The sequence below is a fragment of the Notolabrus celidotus genome, chromosome 23 (assembly GCF_009762535.1).
Source record: "Notolabrus celidotus isolate fNotCel1 chromosome 23, fNotCel1.pri, whole genome shotgun sequence".
In the NCBI taxonomy this organism is placed as follows: domain Eukaryota; kingdom Metazoa; phylum Chordata; class Actinopteri; order Labriformes; family Labridae; genus Notolabrus; species Notolabrus celidotus.
In genome coordinates this window covers 11,751,018-11,777,943 of record NC_048294.1, presented here as the reverse complement: position 1 = coordinate 11,777,943, position 26,926 = coordinate 11,751,018, and the positions used below count along the sequence as shown (strand labels likewise).

Below are 26,926 nucleotides of genomic sequence, written 5' to 3'. Positions count from 1 at the left end.
ATGCCGCAAAGAGAAGATGAGCTGTACTCACCAGGTTTTTGACCAGACTTTCCAGCTCCTTCTGAGCCAGACGAACAGCCTCCTCCTTCCCTACGATGGTGATCAGCTCCTGCTCCGTGTCGTCCGGTGACGGGAAAATGATGCGAGCCCCCGTCTTGTCCCGCACACGGCGAATATTAGCCCCGCCTCTGCCAATCAGAAATTTATGGTACTCTGGTTTTGCCTGGAGCTCAGCTGTGAAGTTGTTGACTTGCTGAAGACGGCAAAAGGAAGGAGAGAGGGAAAACAGGAAATAGATGTCAGTATTTCCTTTTAGTCATCTTCAGATACTCTATAGACTTTTTTTTTTTATTACCCCACCTTCTCTTCCGCGAGCTGCAGAAGCTGTTTCTTGGCTTTCTCCACCTCTCCTGCAGGTCCTCTGATGGTGACTTTGTCTGAGCCGGAGCCCTCGGAGGGGAAATGTATGTGGACGCCACCACAGTCCTCCATGATGGATCGAACCAGGCAGCCTTTAGAGCCAATCAGCGAGTTGTGCAGTTTTGCGGGGATGGTGACTTCCGCCTCCTTAATGTTGGCCTGAAGGAGAGCCAGAGAGATACTGTCATACACACGACCTTTACTTGACCTTTATTTGACCTTTATTTGACCTCATCCCTGCTGGGTCCTCGAACTAGATGTTTAAAACTTCTGATTATGCGCGGTGTGAGAGTTATTTCTATGAATAGAGAAAAGACGACAGTTGCTCTTCCCTTCAAAAGAACCACATCTCATGGTCATCCTCAGTGGATACAGGTGAGTTAGTTGTCATGGAGATAACTCGGCTGTCATTGAGACAGAAGTTTGATACCGCCGTGTGATTACAACTGAGCCTTACAATGAGGAAGGACGTAAGATAATGAGAGCTCAATGAAAGCCAGTAAGTGGACCTTGAATGCAGTTTCTCTATTCAAAACCTTCACTGCTCACTGGGGATGTAAGCATATATCGCAAATCAGTAAAAAATCAATACAAATAAGGATGGATTAAAATCGATTCAACAGAATTTGTATCAGGATATTATTTTTAAACAGTAGAAGGCGCTATCTGCATTGTACTCCACTTGTTCATCATCATTTAGTCTCTTGCGCTGCTCTCTCGTCACTCGCTGAGTGGAGGTGTTTTAAGTTTAAAGCATGTTTCAGAATCAGGTCATTTTTATTTTTTTTGCAAGGTACTGAAAAAGTGTGCAGTTGTTTTATTTGAGTTACAACACACCTTAAAATGAAAAAGGATTACTTTGTTTACAAAGAAATATAAGAGAAAAAATATATATTGCAACTGTCCATATCTGAGAATTGAAATAAAATAATAGTGATTTAAATTTCGATCGATCCAGTTTTCTTGAAAATCATTAGAGAATCGTGAGTGAACCGAAAAACGGGATTCAAATCGAATCGTCTGCTGAGTGTATCGTTACATCCCTACTGCTCACTGGTGCATGTCATACAAATGTAAAGGTCTAACCCAAAGTCATGTTTAAGGGGCCTCAAGGAAATCTCACCAGCTCTCTCTGGATGGCGAGGATTCGATCTTTAGCCACCTCACAGTTGCTCTTCTTGCCGGTGATGACGATCATCTCAGAGTTACTGTTCTCTGTCGGCAGGTCAATCTTAGTGTTGGTCTCTTCACGGATCTGAGAGCGTTGACGACATCTGTTACTTTGCGTTTTAACCTAACATATAAAAAAAAAACACACATTCCAGTGCCAGTATCAGCCTACCTTCTTTATGTTTGCACCTCCCTTTCCAATGATGTTTTTGTGGAACTGCTTGAAGATAGGCACAGAGAGCGAGAAGCTGTTCTCGATCTGCAAGAGAAAGAAAAGCAGCTGTAGAAGATCGGAGGCAGATCAGGAGGATGGGACAGAAAGAGTTAGATCCTACCAGGTCGGCGATTATTTTCTGCAGGAACTTTGCACATTTCTCCACCTCGTTCTTCGGTCCTCTCAGCTGGACGATGTCACTCTTCTGTGCTGGGTCGGGGAAATTGATGATGACCTAGAGGTAGACGAGATAACACGCGTCAGATTGAACAGATCAAAGCTTGTTATATTACAAAGGTGAGTTCAGTAAGGCTTGAAGATGATGTTCACCTCAGGGAACTTGTCTCGAACTTCTTTGATCTTTTCTCCCTTCTGTCCGATGATTGTCCGATGAAACTTCTGCTCCACGATCAGGTCTTTAGTGCGCTCGTTTTCCTGCAAATGTGTAACAAAAGTTTAAGCGGGCTTACTTTTGACTTACTTTTTTGAATGAATGAAACGAGTTGAAGCCTCACCATCCTCTGAGCCATCTCAATGAGCTCTCTGCGCGCTAGCTGGACTCCTTTAGGGTCTCCTTCGATCCGGACCAGGCCACTCCGCTCAGAGTCCTGCGGGATTCGTACGGATACTTTGTACTGCTCCTTGATCCGATTGACTGAAAGAAGAAGAGAGGGTTGGACGAGTGAGTGAAACTATAGATTTATCACAGCATCACAGATTTTGGAGTTAATCTTATGAGGATTAAAAAAGCACAAGCCCCTGAAGTCTTGAACATTTCAGCTCCATCTACTTTGACAGTAAAAACAGGTGTATCAAGATTTCAGCGAACACCAGATTACCTATGAAGGCTCACATTCAGCTGTTGGCTCTCATGTCAGGCTTCCTCTAACACCCAGCCAAAGTCTGACTAAGCTGAGCAGAGTACACATCCAAGAATTCTGCATACTGCTCCAAGATGTGAAGGTATTGAGCGTAACAAGCACAAACAGAAATAGTGGCCATAATAACAAAGTGTGTTTATTTCTGTTGAGCTCAGCAGAGCAGGAGTGCACTCACTGTTGGCTCCGTTCTTCCCGATGAGGTGTCTGTGGAAACGCTGATCTATGATTACTTCAGTGTAGTCCATCCTCACCAGCTGCATGCAGACAAGCAGAGAGAGACTTTACAGATGTGACGCAGAGATTCAGTCACTGATTAAACTCAGGATTAACATGGAAGAAAAACATTCTGTGTGGATTGTAGGAGACACAAATTAACAGATTGAATTATTTAAGAGATTTTAACATCTTGATCTCTAAATTCGGTCCAAGATTGGACCGAATTTACAGATGTGATGTCAGACAGATGGCTGTCTAACATGAGTCTGGTCCTGCTGAAGGTTTCTGCCTGTAAATTTGTGTCCTTGCTGCTATAACTTACTAAATGCTGCAAAGTGCTCTGCTCATGCTGAATTAAGATGAGATCAGACTGAGTCCTGTCTGCACTGCAAAAACTCAAAATCTTACCAAGTGAAATTGTGTCATTTTTGGTCAAAATGTCTTATCCCACTTGATTTAAGATACATTTAATTAAAAAGTAACATTTGAGCAAGATAGAGGGACTTGTTTTAAGACATCTTAAGTATCTTGTTAAGTCAAACAATCTTGAAAGGATCTTGTTTTGAGTTGTAATTTAGAAGAATCAAGGTTTATTTTACATTTCATACATTTTTCAAGCTGAGATCTTATTTGTAGAAGGTGGATAATCTTGATTTAAGACAAACCCTTTACTTGATTTAAGTAAATGCATTTTATTGGAGAATTTATCAGAAAACAACTCCATTAATAAAAGAAAGAAAGAAAGAAAGAAAAGTTGTTTTTTTAAGGGTGGGTTACAGTTTTCAGGCTCTGTTCTTCTAAATCAGATCAAAATATACATCCTCAAACTACATGGACACAATGAAACACCTACTTTTGAGCATAGCTGGCTTATCCTAAAAAACAGTATGACTGAATATTAGTATATCCAGCTCACTATGAGAAGACATTATATCTCAAAAAGCTCAAATTAAACTTTGTAATCTTATTTCAAGTACAAGATGGTCTTAAACTAGAGAAGTGCTGCTATAATACAACTCAAATTAAGGTGAATATATCACAAATGAAGAAGTTGACATGAAATGTATTTGTGCAAAAAATCTTTTTTGGAGTGAAAAAATACTAATTGTTAGCATTCCTGTCTTATTCTGAGACACTAAGCTTTAAAATACTGGTAATATATTACTTAAAATAAGTTTTCCCTGCTAATTTTAAGATCACAGTTTTCTAAATATTACATCCTAATTTAAAAAATCTTACCAAGTAAATTTTCACTTGTTCTATTGGCAGATTTTTTGCTTATTTCAAGGTAAAAGTACTGTGAAATACGTTTTTTTTTCTTGTTTTTGAGGGGCATTTTTTTACAGTGTGGAAGATGGGACTGGATCTTATCCTGTCTTGATTTTGGGTCTTTGTTGATAATATAACATAGAGTACGATCTAGACCTGCTCTGTTTGTAAAATCATCTTGAGATAACTGTTGTTGTGATTTGGTGTTGTATAAATAAAGGTTGATTGATTGAAGCTAGCTGCTGTTCATGATCACAGAAATTGTTGGTCCTCTTTTATATGTGAGGTTCCAGTATCACTAGAAGCGACATCCTGAAACATTCTGCATCTCTTCCATCAGCAGGTGAAACTCCACTCTTACTCCTGTCTTGTTTCCAGGAGGTGATGGACCCGCTGTTTTCTTGTTCTTTTTTCAATAAGTGAAAGAACCACAAATTCCCCTCACTGCCTCACGTTTTTCATTGTATGATGGAGTGGAAAAACGTTCAGGGAAAAAAAAAAAACCCATTGTGAAAAAGTCATTAAGCAGCATGTTTCTGCAGCTAGTGGATACCTGCGGTCTGAATGATGCTGTTTATGGATTTATTTTTGGAATCAAACGCCAAGTGTTAGGGACACAGAGAAATATAACACATTAACATGCTGCACAACTGAAAATCTCCTCTCCTAATTTAACTATCAATTCACTGAATTGGCACATTTATTAGTTAATCTGTGTGCAGCACTTTCGCTTTCAGCTCTAATCTCATGAACGAAATGTGGTGGTTGGAATAAACATTTGTTTTGCTGTGTGGGGGTCACATCCCATTTATTTGTCACCTTACCAAATTAAAAACCATATTTCTAAATGTTAAATAAATGTTACTATTTGAAAATCCTATAATCCAATCCTATAGTTTCAGATTAGTTGTTGTATTTTTGTTCTAGCAACCAGAAACAGGTTTGTTTAACTCAGCAGCTACTTTGAAACAGCGCTCAGATGTTTGTTTACTCCTTCTACTGTGTATGGTGTGTGGGAAGTGACTCATCGTTTTAATTGTTGGTGTGTGTTTGTGTGTGTGTGTGTGTGTGTATGAAAGCACTCACCAGGTCCTTGATGATCTCTTGTATCTGTGCCTGAGCCTGCTCCACCTCCTCTGTCGGCCCCTCCAGACTGATGCGCTCCTCGCCATCCGTAAACTCTATGTGAACCTACACAAACACACACACACACACACACACACACACACACACACACACACACACACAAATTAAGATCAATCTAATCGTGACCTCTCCCTCACTGCTTGTTAGTACGTAAATCTTGTCTCAGCTTGAGTCACAAGGAAACCCTGACTGCCTCCATCACACACCTTTCATTCTGTCATTTAAAGAAACTATTGTTTGTTTGTTTTATTAATCCTCTCCTCTCTCACCCGAGGCAGCTGCTGTGTGATCCGTCCGATGTTCTGCCCTTTCTTCCCGATGATGAAGCGATGCAGCCAGGCTGGAGCGGTCACCTCCACCACCATCACACTCTTCGCCTATACAGACGCAAAAGAAGTCCAAAAAGAATTGAACGAGAGTAAAGGCTGCACATGCAAGTCATTCAAACCACAAGAGATGATATTAGACTTTGCAATTTCCCCTTTAGCGCTAAAGAGTTTTGTAGTATCATTAAACTCATACAGTTTACAGTCTGCTGCCTGTAAGATCTGCAAAGTGGAGCTTGCTTTTCATGGGCACACGTCTGTAAAAGGTGAGTGTTTGAGGAGGACGGTGAAAGTGGACGAAGTTAAAGCCACACTGTGTGAGTTTAACCCGCCTCCTCTCCTGACACGAAACAGTGGTGCTGTGGAACAAACGTCTACCACACTACACATTCAAACTATTTCATTTGTCTTACATGAATCAAAATTTTAATGACGTGTTGAGGGTTAATTCCTTTTTTAAATTATTTTTTTGGGGGGGGGCATTTTCGCGTTTATTCGATAGGCCAGCTGAAGAGAGACAGGAAATGTGGGGAGTAGGGAGAAGGGGAAAACATGCAGCCGGGTGTCAAACCAGCAACCTCTGCGACGAGGACAATAGCCTCTGTGTATGGGGCGGGATTAGACCACTAGGCCAACGGAGCCCCGTGTTGAGAGTTTTAAAGAGAAATGTTAAATCAAAAAGCAGATTGCTAAATAAGAACCATTAAGTCATTGTGCAGTTTCATATTTGAATAATAGAAGAATCGTTTAGATCAGGCATGTCCAAAGTATGGCCCAGGGGCCAATTGCGGCCTGAGGTCCATTTGTTTATGGCCCCAAGCTTCCATCTTAAATTGTGTTATTTATAGCACAGAAATTAATCACATTCTAAATCCTCTGTAAATTTGCAGTTTCTTTCAAACTCACAAACAAAACTAAAGTCAATCCAGAAATGTCTCAAAAAGCTTCATATGGACTACCAAAGCACTGGGAATTCTGCAAGACGGCAATAAAGAAGAAACACAAGAACTCTTAAAGTTGACAGGTTTTCAAATTAATGTTTTTTATCATGATGTGAAAATGTTCTTGATGAACACTAAAAGTTCAGAAGACACAAAGGAGGACACAAGACAAGATCAAAATTATGAAATTGTACAGAAAAGGCAAAATTAGGTGCTTAAAAAATGTTCAGAACTCAGGAAAATAATGATTTTGTTATTAAATTGTTGTCTGCTGGTCAGAACAGTCTTAAAAACAACATGAAAAGAAGTGTGATGAAGTCCAGATTGTGATCCTGCCATAGGAAAATAATGCTACAATATTTTTTCCCACATTGCCCGACCCCAATGAGAAACATTTTCCTCCAGAAGATGATAACGTTTGCTAATTTTTACATGGTACTTCCTAGTTACTGTTTTATTGACAAAACATTTAAAATAATTGTCATTAAATATTTCATATATAACTTTTAGGATTCCTAAGTCTCAGTAGGAGCCCCTGGCCCTGAGGTATTCTGACAACATCAAATGTGGCCCTCTTTGAAAAAAATTTGGACACCCCTGGTTTAGATAATCAATGGCTGTTTGACTATTAATGAAATTCATAACATGGAAAGAATAACACATAAGATAAGGAATTTAAGCTATGTTTTTGAGTCACGATGGAAAAAAATAACTAACATCGATGTATCATGAATGAATGACACAGATGTGTGTGTACTTGAGCACTGGATTTGAGCTAGAAACAGACGGTGAAGAACACAAACAGCAAAAAAACTAAAGGGAGGAAAAATATATATATAATAAATACATTTCCAGGCCTAAATAAAATCAGATTAAATTTCTCTATGCTTTTACTTTCCTTTTTTTTTCCTTTTTTAAATTATTATTATTATTTTCTTCTTCTTGTCGATGTAAATCTTTTTCTTTGTACATTTTCTTTAAAGTTTGTTTCGGATGGATGAGTTAAAAATGAATTGTTTATTTACAGAAGGTAGTCTTATACATATTATAAGCAAACTCATCCATGCTTATGTTGACATGCTGTTAAGTCTTTGTTTTGTCTTGGGTTTTTTGTGTGTATGTATGAGTATTTTCACTCTGCTTTATATATTGAAAACTGTTAAATTAAAAGTATATTAAAAAAACACAACAACATTAAGTTATTGTGCAGTTTCGTATCCGATTAATAGAAGAATCGTTTATAATCAATGGGTATTCGACTTTCAAAATGATCATTAGTTGCAGCCCTAGTTTCTGCCAGATTGTTATTTCAAATTTAAAAAGAATGTAGGAGAAATTTTTCAAGTATTTACCGCAAATAAAACCAGATTTAAATTTTTCTTAATTTTAAAAGTGTACTTAAAGTTGCTCATCTTGGTTCAGTGCTACAGATTTAGCACTGTTATTATTAGCGCCATTTTTTTTCCTTCATTTCTTTTCTTGAAGTTTTTCCAAAGGACTGATTGAGAGTGTAAGGACTGATTCCATGTATCGCCTGTAGCTGAAATTTTAGACTATTCATGGCTTCGGTAATTATTTTTTATTATTTAGTTTTTATTTTTATTTTATTCCTACTTTCTATAAACACTCTGACATTCTTACTTGATTGTGTATAAGAACAACTGTAATGACCAAATTTCCACGAGATAAATAAAATATTTCTGATTCTGAAATGTTCTGTGTTCAGGATTAAATACTGCATGTTGTTTTAATTGGACAGTTATTTTTGCTTTGTATTTCTTTTCAATGTTTTTCAAGGAGGTAAAAAAAAGAAAAAGAAAAGAACAATGCACAGAGAATAAAAAAATAGAGCAATCAGCTTCTCAAAGGTCAGATATTTTTGCAGGAAGTAAACACAGGGGCTTTGAATAATTTGCATATTAGAGTCAAAGAAATGTGAAGATAAAAATTGCATTTCTATACTCAGAGACTCCTTGTCTTCACATTCAGACTCCTCCTTCCCTCTCACCTTGGCGTACACCTGTGTGAGAGCCGGCCCCAGCTTGTCAGGCTCCCCCCTGAGGATGATGGTCTCCGAGCCGGAGTCCAGAGGAGGCATCTCCACAGACACCCCCGTGGTCTCCAGGATCTCCTGCAGGGTGTTTCCTTTTGGTCCTATGATGTACTTGTGCTGAGACTTCTTCACCTCCACTGAGATGGTGGTGGTCTTCCTTTTCTGCAGGGGGGAAGATTGGAAATGATGAGCGAGTGAAGAGCGGAAAACACGAAGACGGTGGAAGAGAGAATAATTGAGGAGCACAGTGAGGGATGGATGGGGACACAACAGGTGACAGGGAAGGATAAAAGACAGGAAGCAGGGATTAAGAAGCAGATAAAAGCATCAGTAGAGGAGAGAAATGAGAGATTTAAGAGCGACAGAGTGAAAGCAACAAAAAGACAAAGAGGGGAAAACTCAGCCTCTTCTATTAAATGACATTAGCGTTCTCATCCTGTTGTTCTCTCAGGAAATCCAATTTTCTCTCCACGTTATCTCCGACCTGTCTATCACCCGCTTCATCTGGTAAACACACACGAACACGCTCTTCCTCTCCATCTTTCATCCACCCATCCATCTTCTGGTGTACGATATGTCGAGAATGCAAATGTGTGCAGCAGAAGTTTCAACAACAACAACAACCACTACAACAGTGTTTACAGAAAAGATGGAGCCTCGTTTCTACAAACTGCGAGGAGAGGCTGAGTTTACCTGACTCGAAGCAAATTCACAAAATGTCAAAGATCAACAGCAGGAGGAATCAAAACTAACAAATGTAACTGTCTGTGATCTGACTTGTATGGTTTGATTTGTCTCTACCCATTAATCGTTCTACCGTATACAAATTAGTCGCTCTATCGTATACCAATTAGCCATTCTATTGCATACTGATTAGTCATTCTATTGTATACCGATTATTGGTTGTAACGTCTACCGATTATTCGTTCTATCTCTAATTAATACTCTAATAACTTTGTTATAAATTACATAAAATGAATTGTATTTAGGGCTGCACGGTGGTGCAGTGGGTAGCGCTGTTGCCTCACAGCTAGAAGGTTCCTGGTTCGAATCCCCAGCCTGGCAGGTGCCTTTTTGTGTGGAGTTTGCATGTTCTCCCCGTGCATGCGTGGGTTCTCTCCGGGCACTCCGGCTTCCTCCCACAATCCAAAAACATGCTCAGGTTGATTGATCACTCTAAATTGCCCGTAGGTGTGAGTGTGTGCATGAATGGTTGTCTGTCTCTCTGTGTTAGCCCTGTGATAGGTTGGAGACCTGTCCAGGGTGTACCCTGCCTTCCGCCCGAAGCCAGCTGGGATAGGCTCCAGGGATTACCCGTAACGGGATAAGCGGTCAAGATAATGGATGGATGGATGAATTGTATTTCAAAGTTTTAGACCTAGAGTCATTTCCTGACAGGTAAGAGTAACAACAGAGACATCTAACTTGTAAAGAGAGAAGTGTAAGCCATGAAACTAAGTTGTCACACAGTAACCTCTGCATGTGTATCAAAGTGTTTTAGCCATCAGTCCTCACTCACTCAAATAAACTGCACCCAGATCAAAGGCAGCTTTGTAAATACCAAGATAAAAGCTCAATCTAAGCCAATGACTGTTTTAAAAACAAACAATTAAACACTTCAAATCAATCAGTAGCTCTGGTAAGTTAGTTAAAACCAGCTTATTGTGAACGAGCTAAATGATCACTGGAAACACGTCTGTGAACACACCTTGTCGTCGTAGATGGCTCGGATACGGTTCAGGGCCATGGCGACGGCCTCCTTCTCCCCGGTGATGACAATCTCGTCCTTGGGCAGGCTGGGTGGCGGGATGCTGATGCGAGCACCCGTCTCCTGGCTCAGCTCCTGCACCAAGCGGTTGTGGGCGCCGGCGATGAAGGGGTGGAAGGCTTTCTCCAGGGAGAGGCGCTCCACTGCACGCTTGTCCTGGAGAGCGGGGTGGAGAGGAGGAGGAGGAAGATGAGCCGATCAAACAGAATATGTAATGAGTTATTAAAGACGGCTGCTACACTAAGAGAGGCCAAGCTTCTGTTTCCTTCTCAGTAAATAAACGGTCACATTTCTTGGTTCATTACATCCATCATCTGTTTCTGACAAGTCTCAGTTTCACTTTAAAATAACACCTTTGTCAGGTCTGTCCTCATGATGAGAAGAAAACAACTTTAAAATGCTAGTTTGATGAGAGGGAGCTGGATCGATCATTTCTGATGATTTAGGGGATTCGGGAATCTTACTGCTGATTGGCTCTTGCAACAGAGCATCAAATTGTTTAAGGTTAAAATGTTTGATCTAGAACAGACCGTTAGCTGTACTTGCATTCAGATATCCATTTGTAGAGATGATTATCTATCTGGCATGTCATGCCAGGATGACCACAGATTGCATTCCACCTGCTTTTGCTCTCCATACAAGCTGTCATTGCTGCATACGTCAAAGCATTCTGATACCTAGTTAGTTGATACGTCTTACCTGTTCAGCAGAGATCAGAAGGATTTCATGGCGAGCCTTCTCGATGCCCTCCTTGGTGCCAGTGATGCGGATGTTAGCGCTCGGGTCGTCAGGTCGTGGAATAGCGATCTTGGTGGCGGTCTTCAGCTCCAGCTCCTGCAGCTTCTCACCGTTCTTACCGATGACAAAGCGGTGGTGCTCCTTGGGGATGGCGACCGTAGCTGAAGCCTGGGTGAGCAAAGAAAAGTTTCAGGAGGAGAAACAACTTTTTTCATCAGATTTCTATTTGAAGTGAAGTTTGACAGAGCCAAATAAATCCACAGCTGTTGATGGTGCAGCCTCAGTTTCAACATTCGTATGACCCAAGATTATTATTTTCCAGCTAACCAAGGACACTAATTGAATAAAACTTAACAGTTCTAAGAAAATATTTGAGTCTCAGTTGGTAAACAACAACAGAAGCATTCGTCCTTGCAGGGAGGACATTGGGTTCTTCTGCATTATTGTATCAATAACTGCAGCTCAGCTAAACAGGTGAACCTCAGTGCACCCACTGAAGTGGAAATCAGCATGTTTGCTGCTGAACAGCCACCCTCGGGGAGCTGACGGTCATTTTTCAGCTCAACTTTTTTGTCCTAAAACAGCCTCCCTGCACAGAGAGGATTTCTCAAGCTCAGTCCTGATGACTACCTCTGTGCTCCTTTGAGTTATTCTCTAAAATACACAGCTGTGACCGAATGCTGTGAAGGTGGCGAGAACAACTAAGTAATGGATAGTCCCAATGAAACTCCTGTGGTCCTGTTTATCAGTTTAATGATGTTGTGACTTCTTTTTCCAACTTGATTCAGTTTGAGAAACGAAAACAACCTTTGTATAATCCTGTTTTATATTTTAGCCATGTCTTTGATGCTACAAAACACATCTTATCAAACAGCTGCACACAATTGTCAGAGGTATAATGACAACTTCTTAGGTGGTGAATTTACCAAAGTCTACAGGCGTGGGAATAACAGGATGCTACGATACCCGATACATTGCCCATGAAGATACATTAGTTCTGCGATAATTGATTAATTACAAAACAATCATATACAAAATGCCTCAAAAATATAAAGTGCGGGTCAATATCATAAGCGCCACCATAAGGAGTCTGCTGAAGAGAGACAGGAAGTGTGGGGAGTAGAGAGAGGGGGAAGACATGCAGCAAATGGTTGAGGCCGAGAGTCAAACCAGCAACTGCTGTGACAAAGACTATAGCCTGGCATTCGAAGGGTTAAATTCCTGATAATCAAATTATTTTTGAAATCATCAGAGCATAAGTTGATTTAGTGAATGAGCAAAAAAGAGGGGAAAAAAATATTGTTCCATATATATTTTTATAGCTACTTAAGAAACGTGTACCTTTTACATCACGAATGTGAAAAACTGATGGAAATGTTAAATCTCACACTGTCCAAAAATAATAATTGCTAAAAACTTGTTGCTCATCTTTGATGTTTTTAAGGGTGTGATAAGCCCCTGAAAAGATATTTTGATTTGCAATTATCATATGGGACCTTTAGCCTGTGATGAAATATTTGTATTGCATGAGTCAGGCAGGAGGATACTCTGCCCAACATATAGACGCATCCATAAACACAATCCTGTCATTGTTTCAAAATGTGTGTCAATGCCACTTACTGCTTGTATCGTTACTTTAAATAACCAATTGGTATTGGTGCACACTTTTGGTTAATACTTCACTTTTGAATTCTCCAATTACTGCTTATTAAGGCTTTTTTACTATTGTTTTTACCTTTTTACCTTATAGTATTATGTTTTATTGCTACTTTTAATGATGTAAGATCTTCCTGCTTGTAAAGTGGAGCTGTAGTTCCTTCATTCTTTAAATGTCACTTTTGTTAACTAGGTTTGAAATCTCTTTTTCAAGAGAGTCCCGGCAAAAACAGGAAGTGGCAAAGTTACAAAAGTTTACCACAAAACAATAAGCAGCCATCCACACAGTACAAACATAACACAGGTATCATGATTGTTATTCATTTAAAGACACGAAATAACCCATAACACCAGAAAATATTTCAAAATGTCATTTTTGCGTTAAATGCCAAACTTTGTAATTTGTCTTTTTCTGCTTGGATCAGACTGAGAGTTCCTTTTTTGAATCCTTTCTTCCTTTCCGATTGGTCTTCTCACTTTTTACTTTTTTTATTGGCCTTATAGTTTTACTGTGTTGTTTTTATGATCGCAAAGCACTTTGATCAACTTCTGTTGTTTTAAAAGTGCTTTCTAAATTAATCTGGATTCATTTGATCGGATCAGATTGAATCAACTTTTATATGGACAAAACAAGATACAGTCTGTTCAAGGGATATATTCAAGGATACACTCTGAATCTCATATCAATAGGCACAAATAACAATGGTGGATTTACCTGCGTCTGCAGCCGAGCAACGATCTCCTTGCGAGCCTTCATCACAGAGTCCAGTTTGCCGGTAACCATGATGGACAGGCCCTGGTCTTTGGCCAGGGACAGCTCGATATGAGCCCCCGTCCTCTGCATGATGTCCAGGCACACTTTGGCCTCCTCGCCCTCCCCAAACTGACTGTTGTCCTTGTAGCGGCGCTCCTCCAGGGGCACGTGGAACACCTATACACACAACACAGAGAGAGAAGAGGGGTCAGATTTCAAGCTACATCCTCATTTGTTTATTTGCTGACACCAGCTGGCCTACACTCATCCTAATGCAATATCTAAAAACATGATTATTTGAATGCATGTGTGTGCACTGTGTTTGGATTTCTGACCTGGGTGATGACAGAGGCTTTAATGGGCCTGATCTTGCTCCCCCATGCTGAAGCCGGCTCCCCTGCCTTGTCCCCTGGTGCCCCCTTCTCCGGCAGCGGAGGGAAGGCCTCCAGGTAGGTGGGGATGTAGGCCTCATCCTCCGGGACACAGCCTGGACCAGAGAGAGGAAGATGAATAAGGCAAGTACGGAGGCACAAAACAGAGTGCATGCACAAATAGATGGATGGAAGGAAGAGGCATGTTGAAATGAAGAAACATTACACTGAGGCAGATCTAAGAATTAAAGGTGAAAAAAACATTGAACCAAAATATCTTCCCTTTTAGTCCAAAATATCTGGCTCACCATGTTTCAGTGAGACTCTCTTTAAGAGACTCTCTCAGAATGCAAATGCAGAGTCCAGTATGAAAATTTGGAATGATACTTAACCCTGTGAATACTGCAGGATAAAGTTGCAGCTGAGTACATGAACACATCTAAAAGGGAATTCTGCTGTTAAAGCTGGGGTTGGTAATCACATTTAGATACACTTTTTGTTAAACTGGTTAAAATGATCTTTATGTCCCGATGGCAATCAATACATAATGTGTTTTTAAAATGAGTGAAAAAAAGCTGCTATCTACAGCCGGAGTAAACCTGGGAAAACACCAACCAATCCCTGCCATCAGGAGCCAAATTATGAAACCAATCAAATCCCGTCCTGCCGTTCTGCCCGCCTCCTGCAGAGCGTACATTTCCTGTTTGTTTGTGTTTTTAACATTCACTATGATAATGTTTTGGTGTTTCCTTACCGCTGAGTGAGACATGAGTTGACATAGTGCAAAACACAAACAATGTGCTGAGGACCGGTTTTGAATCAGTCACCATAATATGGTTGTGAATCAGCGGCACTTGCATGTGAGCGGGGGCGTCGTTTTGGAGGAGCTCCGAGGGGAAGAGGGGAGGGGTTAGACGGAGTCCTGAAGACATGCTACATTCAAATTCATGCTAGTTTTCCGTGACTACCAACCTCAGCTTTAAGTCACCACTTTCTGATTTTAAAAATGAGGCATGTTTCAACGACCAGGCTCAACAAATTTTTAAAAAGTGACACTTTTGGATGATTTTAGCACAAAAAACACAGAAAACAGAAACCAAACACGGTCAGTATTCTCTGAGATATTGCGGTGCAGTAATTTGGAATAATGAATCGCATGCTCTTAAGAGCTTGGCATCATTAAAATGTTTAAAAAGAAACATTTATCTAATTTAATTCATAAAGTTTAATCTCTTTGTACATTTTTTTTAACAATCTTAAATTTTCATTCATAGAGATTTTTTCCATTTCCCCAAAGTTTTTAAAATTTTAAGTGATCATCAGTTATTTGATTGATTAGCTTAGCTCCTGTGTTTTTATTGTTGCTCTTGTGTGTTTTGATTGTGGTTGTGTTTCTTAAGGACGATGAACTCCTTTTGTATAAGCCTGGTGACTTCCTGACTTCTCCTGACACAACCTTCTTATTTCTTTTATATATCAGATCTTATACACCACCAGTCAAAAGTTTGAACATACCTTCAAATTCAATGGTTTTTATTTATTCTAATTATTTTCGACATTGTAGATTAATACTGAAGACATCAAACTATGAAATAATATGGCTTTGTCATAATATGGATTACAACAGTAGTCAAATAGGGCTATCCATTGTGTACTAACCTCTGAACAACACAACTGATGGTCTCAAACACATTAAGAAGGCAAGTCATTCTACAAAAAGAGCTCTTGACAAGGCTCATCTTAATTAGAAACCATTCCAGGAGACCACTTCATGAAGCAGACTGAGAGAATACCAACAGTGTGCAAAGCTGTCACGAAGGAAAAAGGGGGCTACTTTAAAGAATCTAAAATATGAAACATATTTTGGTTTTTTAGCACTTTTTTTGTGAATTAAATAATTCCATATGTTATCTTTGATAGTTTTGTTGTCTTTGGTATTAATCTACAGTGTTTCAAACAATTAAAACAATGAAAAAGTGAAATTTTTGTCTTTGAAGCAAAAGACATGAAAATGAAAATTTTGCTTCTGTGACCAAAAATACAGGAAAAGTTAAAATTTTACTTCCAAAGCTAAAAAAACATAAGAAAGGGATTTTTTTTCTTCTGAAGTATAAAAACATGAAAAAGTGAATATTTTTCTTCTCAATCAGAAAAAAAAATGAAAAAGTGAAAATTTTGCCTCTGAAGTGAAACAACATGAAAAAGTGGAAATTGTTTAACACTTTTTTGTTAATTAAATAATTCCATAGATGTTTTTTCATACTTTTGATGTCTTTGGTATTAATCTACAGTGTTTCAAATAATTAAAATAAATACAAACCCTTGAATGAGAAGGTGTTTCCAAACTTTTGACTGGTAGTGTATGTGTGAAAATAAATCAATAAAGAAGAATTGTGAAGAATGAAAGCTACTGTTAGCTGGTTATGAAACTGACTGAGATGAATGATGCTGCCTCTTTGTGATCTGCAAAAACAAACGAGCCCACCAGCATTAAGACTGTTTATTTTCATGAAGTTATTTTTCATGTCTAAAGGTGATGATAGGTGTAGGTGTCAGACGGAGTGATTAACAGCACACTGCAGAAACAGCATATTTTGTACATTTTCCACATGAAATATTCTCACTGACTGATACGTTGGGTTATGAAAAGACAGGAAGATTAAAAGGAGAGGTGGTGTTTTCATCATAGGGGAGTAAATATGAATACAAAGTGAAAGTTCCTTACAGGAGCTTTAAAACGGAGAAGAATTTTAGAAGAAACTGAACCATTTCGAACACACTTGGAGGGGAAAGAATACAACTTTTGAATTACATCAGCATTGAGAAATAAAAAGACACACAGAGTACAGAGAGATCATGCACGGCTAAGACAGGTAGGAGCAAAGCTTGCCCTGCTAACATGACCTCCCGGGCCTGTCCGTGGCTAACCAGCTTGGGCCGCTGAGGTGAAACCCGTCCAATGAAAGTGAAATCAGGTAAGTGGATGACGGGCAGATGTTACCTGTAATCTCCTGGTCCTTGAGGCCGCTGCGATGCTCCGCAAAGCTCTCCGGGGTCAACACTGCCACTGAGCTCATGGTTCAAGACTTATTCCGCTATTCCACTGAGACACAGAGGGAGGGAGGGAGGGCAGAAAGAAAAAAACACATGAAGACAAATCAACCTGTTGCTGTCAGAGATACAGACTCATGTTTGAAACCGTCTCCAGCATCACCTCTCTCCATCTTTCCCCTCAATGCACCGTTGTGTATTTTCTCCCTCACAAGCTCCCTGAAGATTGATACCGCCTCTGTGGCTTCGCTACGTCGCACCCGTGCTGCAAGTTACACCTGAGACGCTCCAATTAACACTGGAGCTGCCTCAGACAAACACAGGGTGCCACGGAGCCTCAGGGACAGGGTTATAACAAGTCTCACACACACTCAAACGCACCCAGAGGGCTGTGCGGGACTAAAAACAACTGCTGCTGCTGACATTCCTTGCGATACAGAATCACAGGATCTTCACAGAGCGTGTTTTCAAATCCTTCCTCTCCCGACTGTGCATGTTTGGTGAAAACACAGTGCTGGTGCAGCGATAAGATCAAATCATTAGGATGCTAAATTTAAGAGAGCGTCGTAAAAATAATTTTAGTATTGACTGTTGATGCAGGTCGCCTCTCTTGCTCAGGAACAGGCCCCTCACTGTCATGCTTTAGACTCCACACAACATTGACTTTGTTTTATTATCTATGATCTCTGTCATGTAACTACTCATGCTTCCTGTGTGTGTCAAATCAAAGCTGCCGTGTGAATCTGATGCTTATAAAATCCAACAAACGTAACTCGGAACACGAGGACGAAGCATGTCTTTGGGGAAATAATGTGCAATAAAAGAAAGTTAAAGTTCACTTTTATTCAAAGTGAGTCCAGGCTTACCTGCAAAAGGTCGATTGCCAGAGAGTCCGTCCAGTTAGCGGCTACCGTAAGCGCTTCAGTGTGAGTGTGTGTTTCAGCTCCTGTATTCACAAGAGAGAGTAAGAGAGAGAGAGGGGGGGCAATAAGAGACTGAGAGTAAACACTGTAAATCAAAGAGCTGTACAGCACAGAGGCTGGGTTAATACTGTAAGCACCCACACTGCACTGCACCTTATACTGTCTGGATGTGATTCACTCTCCTCCTTTTTCTCCTCCTCCTCCTCCTCCTCCCCTCTCCACATCTCTCTGCCTGTCGACCCTCTTCACAGTTACACAATGAAACACCTCAAGTAATCAAGAGCAACCCGAAGTATGAAAGTACGAATGATGCCCCTTTTTTTTTTTTTCGCTGTTAGTTCAAAATCTGGTTTCTTTATTGAGGTGAAACTAAACACAACAGCAGCTTCAACCAGTCATTAATAACTCATTCTGTGCCACCAAAAAGGGTTCAACTGCAGACTTAGGTTTTCCAAATATGCCCAAAAGCATACATGGTTTTTTTAGGATCTGAATATTTCACAGCGTAAATATATCACACGACTTGATTAAATAGTGTAACAAGCTGCAGAACCATAAAGACGATGACTTGGACAACCTTAAAGCTCCTGTGAGGAGTTTTGTGTTGGTTAAAACAGACTGAAGTTAGTTAATGCTTATGTTTCTACATGAGCTACAAAGGCCAATCAGACCATCCACAGAAATACTGACGATGCCTACTTTAAAAGGTCTGAAACCACCAGTGGAAGGTAGGCGCCAACCAAGGTTACTGACTGCACGCTGCTGAAACTGGTCTTTGTTTACATTTGGATCAGTTTTTAAGGAGTCACATATTTAAGTGTTAAAGAGGGATAAGAGTTAATTCAGAACAAAAAGTGACACGACTAAAGGATGATTTATACTTCTGGTCGACGCAGACGTGAGCTCTAGATACTTGTGTGTCGATGTGTCCGTAACATTAGGGATAGACCGATTATCAACAGGGCTGATTATCGGCGCCGATATTCAGCATTTTGAGGCATGTAAGCCGATAAGAGATCAATTTAAAACTGGGTTATTTTATACAAAGCAAAGACATGTACCTGGTTGGAATACTACTAGTGGCATCAAAGAAAGCTATAACAAGAAAGAGGTGTAAGGAGGACCCCCCCCCCCCCCTCCCACTCAGAGAAACTGGTTGGACATCATTGAAAAACGACACGATATGGAGAACTTTACACACAATTTAAGACTTCAACAATCTGCCTGCCAAGGAAAATGGAAAAAATGGACTGACTTTATAACCCATCAAAAAGTCTGAAGGGAATGGACTATTTTAAAGGAGGCTAAACTGATGTTTGTTAACTGACACCAAGTTTGTTAAATGTGTTTATTTTGATGTAACCTCACCAAGAAAAGCAAATAAAATATAAGTTTAAGTTGGGTTACTTTGGCTCATTTCTCCTGCAATTTCTCATCACTGGGGCCGAGCTGAGCAGCATCCGTTGTGGCCCCTACAACTACTAGTGATTTAAAACTCATACAACCCCACTCAAAAAAACTGAAATATCCCTTTAAAACAAAGATAAGTGAAAGATTAACATTTCAGTTGAATTTAAATTTTGGAAAACTTTATTTACTGTAGAAAACTTTAGGGAGCTATTAATTTGTTTAAGTTTTCATTGAACTTTATAAGACATGCTGCTGAGCCTGGGAGCTTCCTGCACTTTGTGTTACAATTTTAAAACAAAGATGTCTATCGTCTAGGATAAAAAAAAAACTTTAACATGTTGCAAATCTGAAAAGCTGTTTAATAAACATGCTTAAAGGCATTTAAACGAAGTTAAGTGTTGGAGTTTGTATCATTCAAAATTTTGACAATACTTCCCCTTTTACTGCAAATGAATATCAGCTCAAAATATCGGCCCTGAAAAAAACGTATCGGTCTACCTCTACGCACAGTCCACCAAAACACTTGAGGGCGGTGTGGTCGCTCTGATAGTCGGGTCGTCTGTTTCTGGCCCTGCAACGTTCTCCATTTACTTTTCCACAGCGATTCCAAGCGTGTTATGTTAATCTACAGCTGATACATGTTGCTGTTTACCACACAGTAATGATCACAGGGAAGAAAAGAGAGGAGACGGGGGAGGAGGTGAAATACGTGGCTGATGTGAGGGGAGTGTGTGTTTTCCACTCCTTCATGTGAGTACATGTCTTCATTTTAAACTTCTCTATATTTCAATTCACTACATTTTGGAGGCACATATGTTTCTTTCCCTTCTCTTTATCGCTACATTTATTTGAGAATAGCTACCTTGCAATTTAAGACTATAATGGGTTAATAAAATATGTTCAGTCGCCTATTAACAGCTACTAACAAGTCAGAAACCGAATACTATAAGGTTATATTGATATAGCATTACTGATTAATCTTAATGTTGAGTCAGTGGGATCAATCTCTGATATGATGTCACTGTCTGATGCAAATGTGTACAGCAATGTTAAATGTCCTGTTTTGTCTGCTTGTGTCTTCCTAAACATTTCCTTATTGCTGCTTCCTGATTGTCTTGCTCCATATATTTTATGTCCATGGACACTATCTCAAAGACGGTCATATCATGTCCTTATGTAGCTTTTAGTCATTTTAATCGTATGGTGCTATTTGCACTTTTCTTTTCTTTTTAGTTTTTTTTTTGTTTGTGTTTTGAATCCTCCTCTCCTTCCTTTTTTGATTTGATTTTACTTCATTTTATTTTTTGTTTTTGTTTAATCTGGATCTTTTTAGGGAGCCTTTTTAACAACTTGCAAGGGACTACAGATGTAAACTAGCCTTTTGGCTAATTCTGGCAGTGTTAATTAATATGCATGGTCCTTTTAAATGAAAAATAAATCAATAAATAAATGTGTGCGTTTTATTGAGAAATTCATCTGTAGGCTATTTTTGCAGACAATGTTGAAATGTTTTGAACCACAATCCTTGTACAGGTCTGCAGATCAGGGGCATCACCAGGAATTCTGTAGTGTTGTTTGAGGCAGAATGTTTCTCTCTAAAATCTCTAAAAAATAATAAATATGGCAGTGCCATATTGGCACTTTTTGTTGTTCTCTTATTTTGCACAAACAGTGTGTACATTTGGAAAGCCATGTTGCATGTATGTATGCATCCAGTGGGGCATAACAATACAATTAGGCATAATGTGTTAATTCCACAATAGGAGATATGTTACGTCGTTACCAAACAGTTTTGGCGTAAAAAGCCTGAATATATCGGTATCGGATATTAAAGCTAGGGTTGGTAGTCACGGAAAACTAGCATGAGATTGAATGTAGCATTTCCTCAGGACTCTATCTAACCCCTCCCACCCTTCTCAAAGAGCTCCTCCAAAACGACGCCCCTGCGACCATATGATCGAGACTGACTCAAAACCGGTCCTCACCAAAACATTATCATAGTGAAAGTTAAAAACACAAACAAACATGGCTGCTGTTAGTACTCACAACTTTCATGCTAGCATTATCCAGTTGTACTGGTGACACGATATCAGGAGAAAAGTTATAACACATATAATACTGTAACAGCTCTACTGTTTGTTAAACGTGTTCAGTGTAGATGTTCTTAATTCCTACAGTGTTGACAGTCAGTGAAGGCATCAGGAGAGGTGTAGAGTGTGTGAGCGGGAGAGAAGAGAGACAAGAGGAAAAGTTCTTCATTCATTCAAACATTGATTGTTGTTTTGTTGGTTGGCGTGATCACGGCCGACAGTGACCAGTTATTAAAGCTCAGCGTGTTCACGAATCGGCTCGTCATCCCTACAGCGTACGGACGGACGCTACAATATAAATTTCTGTAGGACTTACTAAATGCCATTCATTCTTCTGCTTGTCAGAGCCCCTGTGGTGAGAGCTTTTTAGACTCTGATCCGGACTACAGTCCTGAGCAAAGCACCTCATCGGGTCAGAGGGGACAGGCCTGAGGTCGAGCGAGAGGGGCAGTAAATAGAGTCAGGGGAAGCAGAGGCAGGGGACGGGGAATCAGAGTGCACGCTGGGGAAATGTACGCGCAGGAGGCGGGCAGAATGGCAGGACAGGATTTGATTGGTTTTAAAAATTGGACCCTAATGGCAGGGATTGGTTGGTGTTTTCCCAGGTTTACTCCGGCTGTAGATAGCGGCTTTTTTTCCCTCTTTTTTTAAGAACACATAATTGATTAGGGGTGAGTATTGCCAAGAACCTCATGATACGATACGCATCACGATACTTGGGTCACGATACAATAGTATCTTGATATTTCACAATATCAAAATATTGTGAAATATCAAGATATTCTACAGTTAACTAAGATAAAAAGTAGGGATGGTGTTCATGTAAATCACACAACATTACTCAAAATTGAAATGACAAGTTAAGTCAAAACTATTTGATTGAAAACAACTTTTCCACTTGATTGTTTTTGAAATAATGAAGTTGTATTTCAGTTCCAACTCGGCTAAAATGTGAATTTTTATTATTACAAAAATATCGATATTAAGAGTTGAAATATCGATATCATATTGGAGGTCAAAGTATGGCGATATATTGCTGTACTGATACATTTACCATCATTTTAACCAGTGTAACAAAAAGTGTATCGAAATCTGACTACCAACCCCAGCTTTAAGAGCTGGACAATATCGGAATATCTGCAGAAAAGCCAATATCGAGCATTCCTTAATTTTAATTATCTTATTACATTGTTATAACAAAGCAAAAGAAAAGCATAGGAGAAAACACATTTTATTCCAGGCCCATTAAGGGCCCCCCTCCCCACATGGGCCCCAGGTAGTCAGTCCCACTTGTCCCCCCACTACGACGCCCCTGCTGCAGATTGTATCACTTTCATACATTACAGTTAAATAAATAGTCATCTCCATTAGTCTGATTCTGGAGCCTGTATCATCACCTGCTACCACAATGTTATGGTGCTCCACACAATATATGCTAGAAATAATAAAAGACTGCAATACAGTACACACTGCAACATAAATACATGCTGAATTGGCATCAGCTCTGACTGTGAATCCCTCTGTGTTTTCAGACGTGGGAATATAAATAAGGACTATAGTCGGAGAGATTAATCCATCCCTGCTAATCGCATCTCTCTGCTAGCTTCAGATGCATGGCTGCTCCCGTTAGCTTCAAGGCGATAATAACCTAACGGAGGAGAACAAATGAAGGTTTTTAATACAAGCTATTCTGGTTTGTTAAGCTAACACACATCGCTGTGCTCCGACCTCAGCCGGAAGATGATTAAGGCGCAAGGACTTTCTGATAATCGGCTAAAACAGGCAGCCAGGCGGGCAGATCACCAGCTCCAGCTTCGCAGGCTCCGGGGGCGCTAACCTCGCTAACCCTGGCTGCTTCTCCTCACACACGAACCGGCGTCTCTCTGCACATATACCCGGACTCACTCTGCTTCTAATGCTGCTCACATTTAGATATAAAGAGAGGATAACATAAAGGCAAAAAGCCTACCTTTCAGAGAGAAAATGTAGCAGAGGGTGTCTGTTTGACAGGTGATGGTGTAAACACAGATGTGATTGGTCTAGGAGCATTTCCTCCACTGGCGGAGGGATACATGCATGCACTGCGACTCACCAAGTATAAAGGAAATGCCGCAGTATCTATGCGCAACAGGAGCATCCACGTTAAATAGATCTGCCTGAATTTGATCTTTCTCATCTCACACTGGTGTCATATTCAACAGTAAACACCATAATGGGGTTTATTTAATGGTAATAGATAAGTGGAAGATTGTTAGGGAGTTATCTGCCCTGATAATGTCTCACGTCCATGAAGCCGGCCGGGTCTACTTCTCATTCATGGTGGTCCGTCTGCTCTGAGGGAATCAGCGCACCTGACTCTTCCTCATAGAAAGATGCTCATCAAGTGAAATAAGTGAAATAATGAATGAGTCAAAATGTTTTTTATTATTATTATTATTATGAGATTAAAGTCAGAATTTTGAGATTAAAGTCAGAATTCTGAGATTGAAGTCAGAATTATGAGATTAAAGTCAGAATTATGAGATTAAAGTCAGAATTATGAGTTAAAGTCAGAATTATGAGATTAAAGTCAAAATTGTGAGATTAAGTCAAAATTGTGAGATTGAAGCCAAAATTATGAGATTAAAGTCAGAATTCTTAGATTAAATTCAGAATTCAGAGATTAAAGTCAGAATTCTGAAAAAAAAGTCAGAATTCTGAGATTAAAGTCAAAATTCTGAGATTAATGTCAGAATTATGAAAAAAAAAGTCAGAATTATGAATAAAAAGTCAGAATTCTGAGATTAAAGTCAAAATTATGAGATTAAATTCAGAATTCTGGAAAAAAAAAGTCAGAATTCTGACTTTTTTCAGAATTCTGACTTTTTTTTATTATAATAATAATAATAGTAATAATAATAATAATAATAATAATAATAATAATAATAATAATAATAATAAAGCCCTAATCCTCTTCCATAGGAATACAACTATAAGGATGATTACAAATAATGACACCTAAAATAGGAGAATAAGGCAAGAAAGTCAAATAGTATGAACGTAATTCAAAGTTCTTTCTTGTGAGTGCAATTTTGAAATAGATGGTGTAAAAAAAATAATAATAATAAAATAAGAGAATAAGTCGAAGAAATGTGATAATCAACATTTTATGTTAACAAATAAAAACCTGGAATATTGAAAGCAGGTCAAAATAGATATTGTAGATATTGCGACTTTTAAAATAAAACCTATTTATTGATTCTGGCTTGTAGGGTTTAACAATTTCATTACTGACCTTTTAATGTAATATTGATTTGAATGTTGCTTGATTATTTTAGCAATTTAACTGTTATCTTATTCTGTTTTTATTTATTTAATCATTTACTTATTTATTTTAAATATTTTATTTATCTACTCAGTTTCATTGATATTTTTAGCCTTAGTTTTATTTTCAACTCTTATCCTTACCCTTTTTAAATAATTTTTTTAACTATTTGTATTCTTAATATTGATGCTTTAACTTATTTTAATTACACAGATTTTATTGTTCGTGTGCATTTAATGTTATTTTAATTCTTATTTTTATTGTCATTATTTTTAATATTATTATAATTTTCCCCTAATATGTCTTGCCATTGTTTTATTTCTGATTCTTTCTTGTTTTTCAATTGCTGTAAATCACTTTGGGTTGCATTTGATTTTTATGAGAGGTGCTATATAAATAAGGCTTGATTGATTAATTGAAAATAATAAGATGGTACATTTTAGATGTCTTAATCTAAATTATGAGAATAAAAAAAATTCTAAACTTTTCCCTAACTAAACCTAACTGAAATGTAAAATAATTGATAGTAATCCCCAGTTTTATAGATTGCATGTCTACATTTAAATAAAGTATTTTTCCGGTGGTATTTCTCTTATTACCTTTTGTCTTTTTCTTTTTCCGGAACGTTTCTTTTTATGCTATCTTTTTTTTTTTGGACAAAAGAAAACACAATAGTAATCTCTGGAAAATGCATTCCAACCAAAAGACTGTCTCTTCCAGAGTAAGGCGCTAGGGGGAGGTAGGAGACAGGAGTGAAGAACATAGGTAAGGGCAGGGACGTAGAATCCAGGCTCCTCCTCATGTGCACCTGTTATGATATCCGCTGCCATAAAGAAGTGCTTTTACCCTGCAATGAATGAAAAGAAAATGATGAGGTCATTGTTCTCAGAATATTCGACTTATGAGTTTGTCTTAAAATTAGTTTGACTAGAAACTTTTTTACACTAGGACAGAAACAAACACTCATTAACCTGTGAGTTATCAAACAAGTTAATCATTACAGGGTATCACTCTTATTATTGTATATTAATTAGAGTTTCTTGGCACTGGTGTGATAGGCTGTGCATAAAGCGTGCAAACAAAAACCAGGAAATGTCAGAAATGTACGCTTTCTGACCTTCAAAATAAAAGCCATTACATAAAACAGCACTGAATACTTGCAGAAAATGTGTGAATGAAGAGCAAAAATACTCAAACCCCACATCATAGAGGTACCTGGACAATGGGGATGATAGTTGCCAAGAGACTTATTCTGAAGGAATGGAAGTCCTCGTTCCCTCCTTCTTTTCAGGAATGGATCTCTAACATAATGAAGAGAATAATAAAAGTGTGCAAAGCTGTCATGAAGGAAAAAGGGGGGTAATTTACAGAATCTCAAATATAAAACATATTCTGGTTTGTTCAACACTTTTTTGTGAATTGAATAATTCCATATATGTTCTTTCATAGTTTTGATGTCTTTGGTATTAATGTACAATGTTTCAAATAATTAAAATAAATACAGGTTGAACCTCGGATGCAGGAGGCTTACGACCGTGTCCCCCGAGGTATCCTTTGGGGGGTGCTCCGGGAATATGGGGTGGATGGCCTGTTGCTACAGGCCATCCAGACTCTGTATTGTCGGAGCCAGAGTTTGGTTCACATTGCCGGCAGTAAGTCGTATTCGTTCCGCCAGGGCTGCCCTTTGTCACCGGTTCTGTTCATAACTTTTATGGACAGAAGTTCTAGGCGCAGCCAAGTGGCGGAGGGTGTCTGGTTTGGTGGCCTTGGAACAGAACCAACTCAAGCAAACATAACCAGAACCAAACTCGAGCAAACAGAACCAGAACCAGAACCAAACTCGCGCAAACAGAACCAGAACCAGAACCAAACTCAAGCAAACAGAACCAGAACCAAACTCGAGCAAACAGAACCAGAACCAGAACGAAACTCAAGCAAACAGAACCAGAACCAAACTCGAGCAAACAGAACCAGAACCAGAACCAAACTCAAGCAAACAGAACCAGAACCAAACTCGAGAAAACAGAACCAGAACCAAACTCGAGCAAATATTATTAACATCTTCAGGTTGGCATTTAGAAAAATCAGATGTCTCAGCTTGGATGGGCTGATCCGATTTCTCCTAAAGCATCGTCTCTCAGAGCCGCAGCTTTTGATCATGACACATCACTACTTGGGATTCCATCTCTGCTCTTTGCAGATGATGTCGTCCTATTGGCGTCATA

General features: G+C 39.1%; 1 protein-coding gene across 1 annotated transcript in view; it reads right to left on the bottom strand.

The window, feature by feature from the left end:
- The window catches only part of hdlbpb (high density lipoprotein binding protein b), a 31,791-nt gene extending 8,317 nt beyond the window's left edge, over positions 1–23,474 (bottom strand). Inside the window, exons 1-18 of the mRNA XM_034677195.1 lie at positions 23,367–23,474; positions 17,841–17,920; positions 16,925–17,026; positions 13,888–14,039; positions 13,514–13,729; positions 11,104–11,310; positions 10,345–10,560; positions 8,592–8,798; positions 5,586–5,693; positions 5,257–5,361; positions 2,861–2,939; positions 2,320–2,459; positions 2,135–2,239; positions 1,926–2,039; positions 1,763–1,849; positions 1,544–1,675; positions 361–579; positions 32–253 (exon numbers count right to left, since the gene is read on the bottom strand). Coding sequence (XP_034533086.1) covers positions 32–253; positions 361–579; positions 1,544–1,675; positions 1,763–1,849; positions 1,926–2,039; positions 2,135–2,239; positions 2,320–2,459; positions 2,861–2,939; positions 5,257–5,361; positions 5,586–5,693; positions 8,592–8,798; positions 10,345–10,560; positions 11,104–11,310; positions 13,514–13,729; positions 13,888–14,039; positions 16,925–17,000 — 2,385 coding nt within the window. The 5' untranslated portion in view covers positions 17,001–17,026; positions 17,841–17,920; positions 23,367–23,474. The remainder of the gene's footprint in view (positions 1–31; positions 254–360; positions 580–1,543; positions 1,676–1,762; positions 1,850–1,925; positions 2,040–2,134; positions 2,240–2,319; positions 2,460–2,860; positions 2,940–5,256; positions 5,362–5,585; positions 5,694–8,591; positions 8,799–10,344; positions 10,561–11,103; positions 11,311–13,513; positions 13,730–13,887; positions 14,040–16,924; positions 17,027–17,840; positions 17,921–23,366) is intronic.
- Between the last annotated feature and the right edge of the window lie 3,452 nt (positions 23,475–26,926).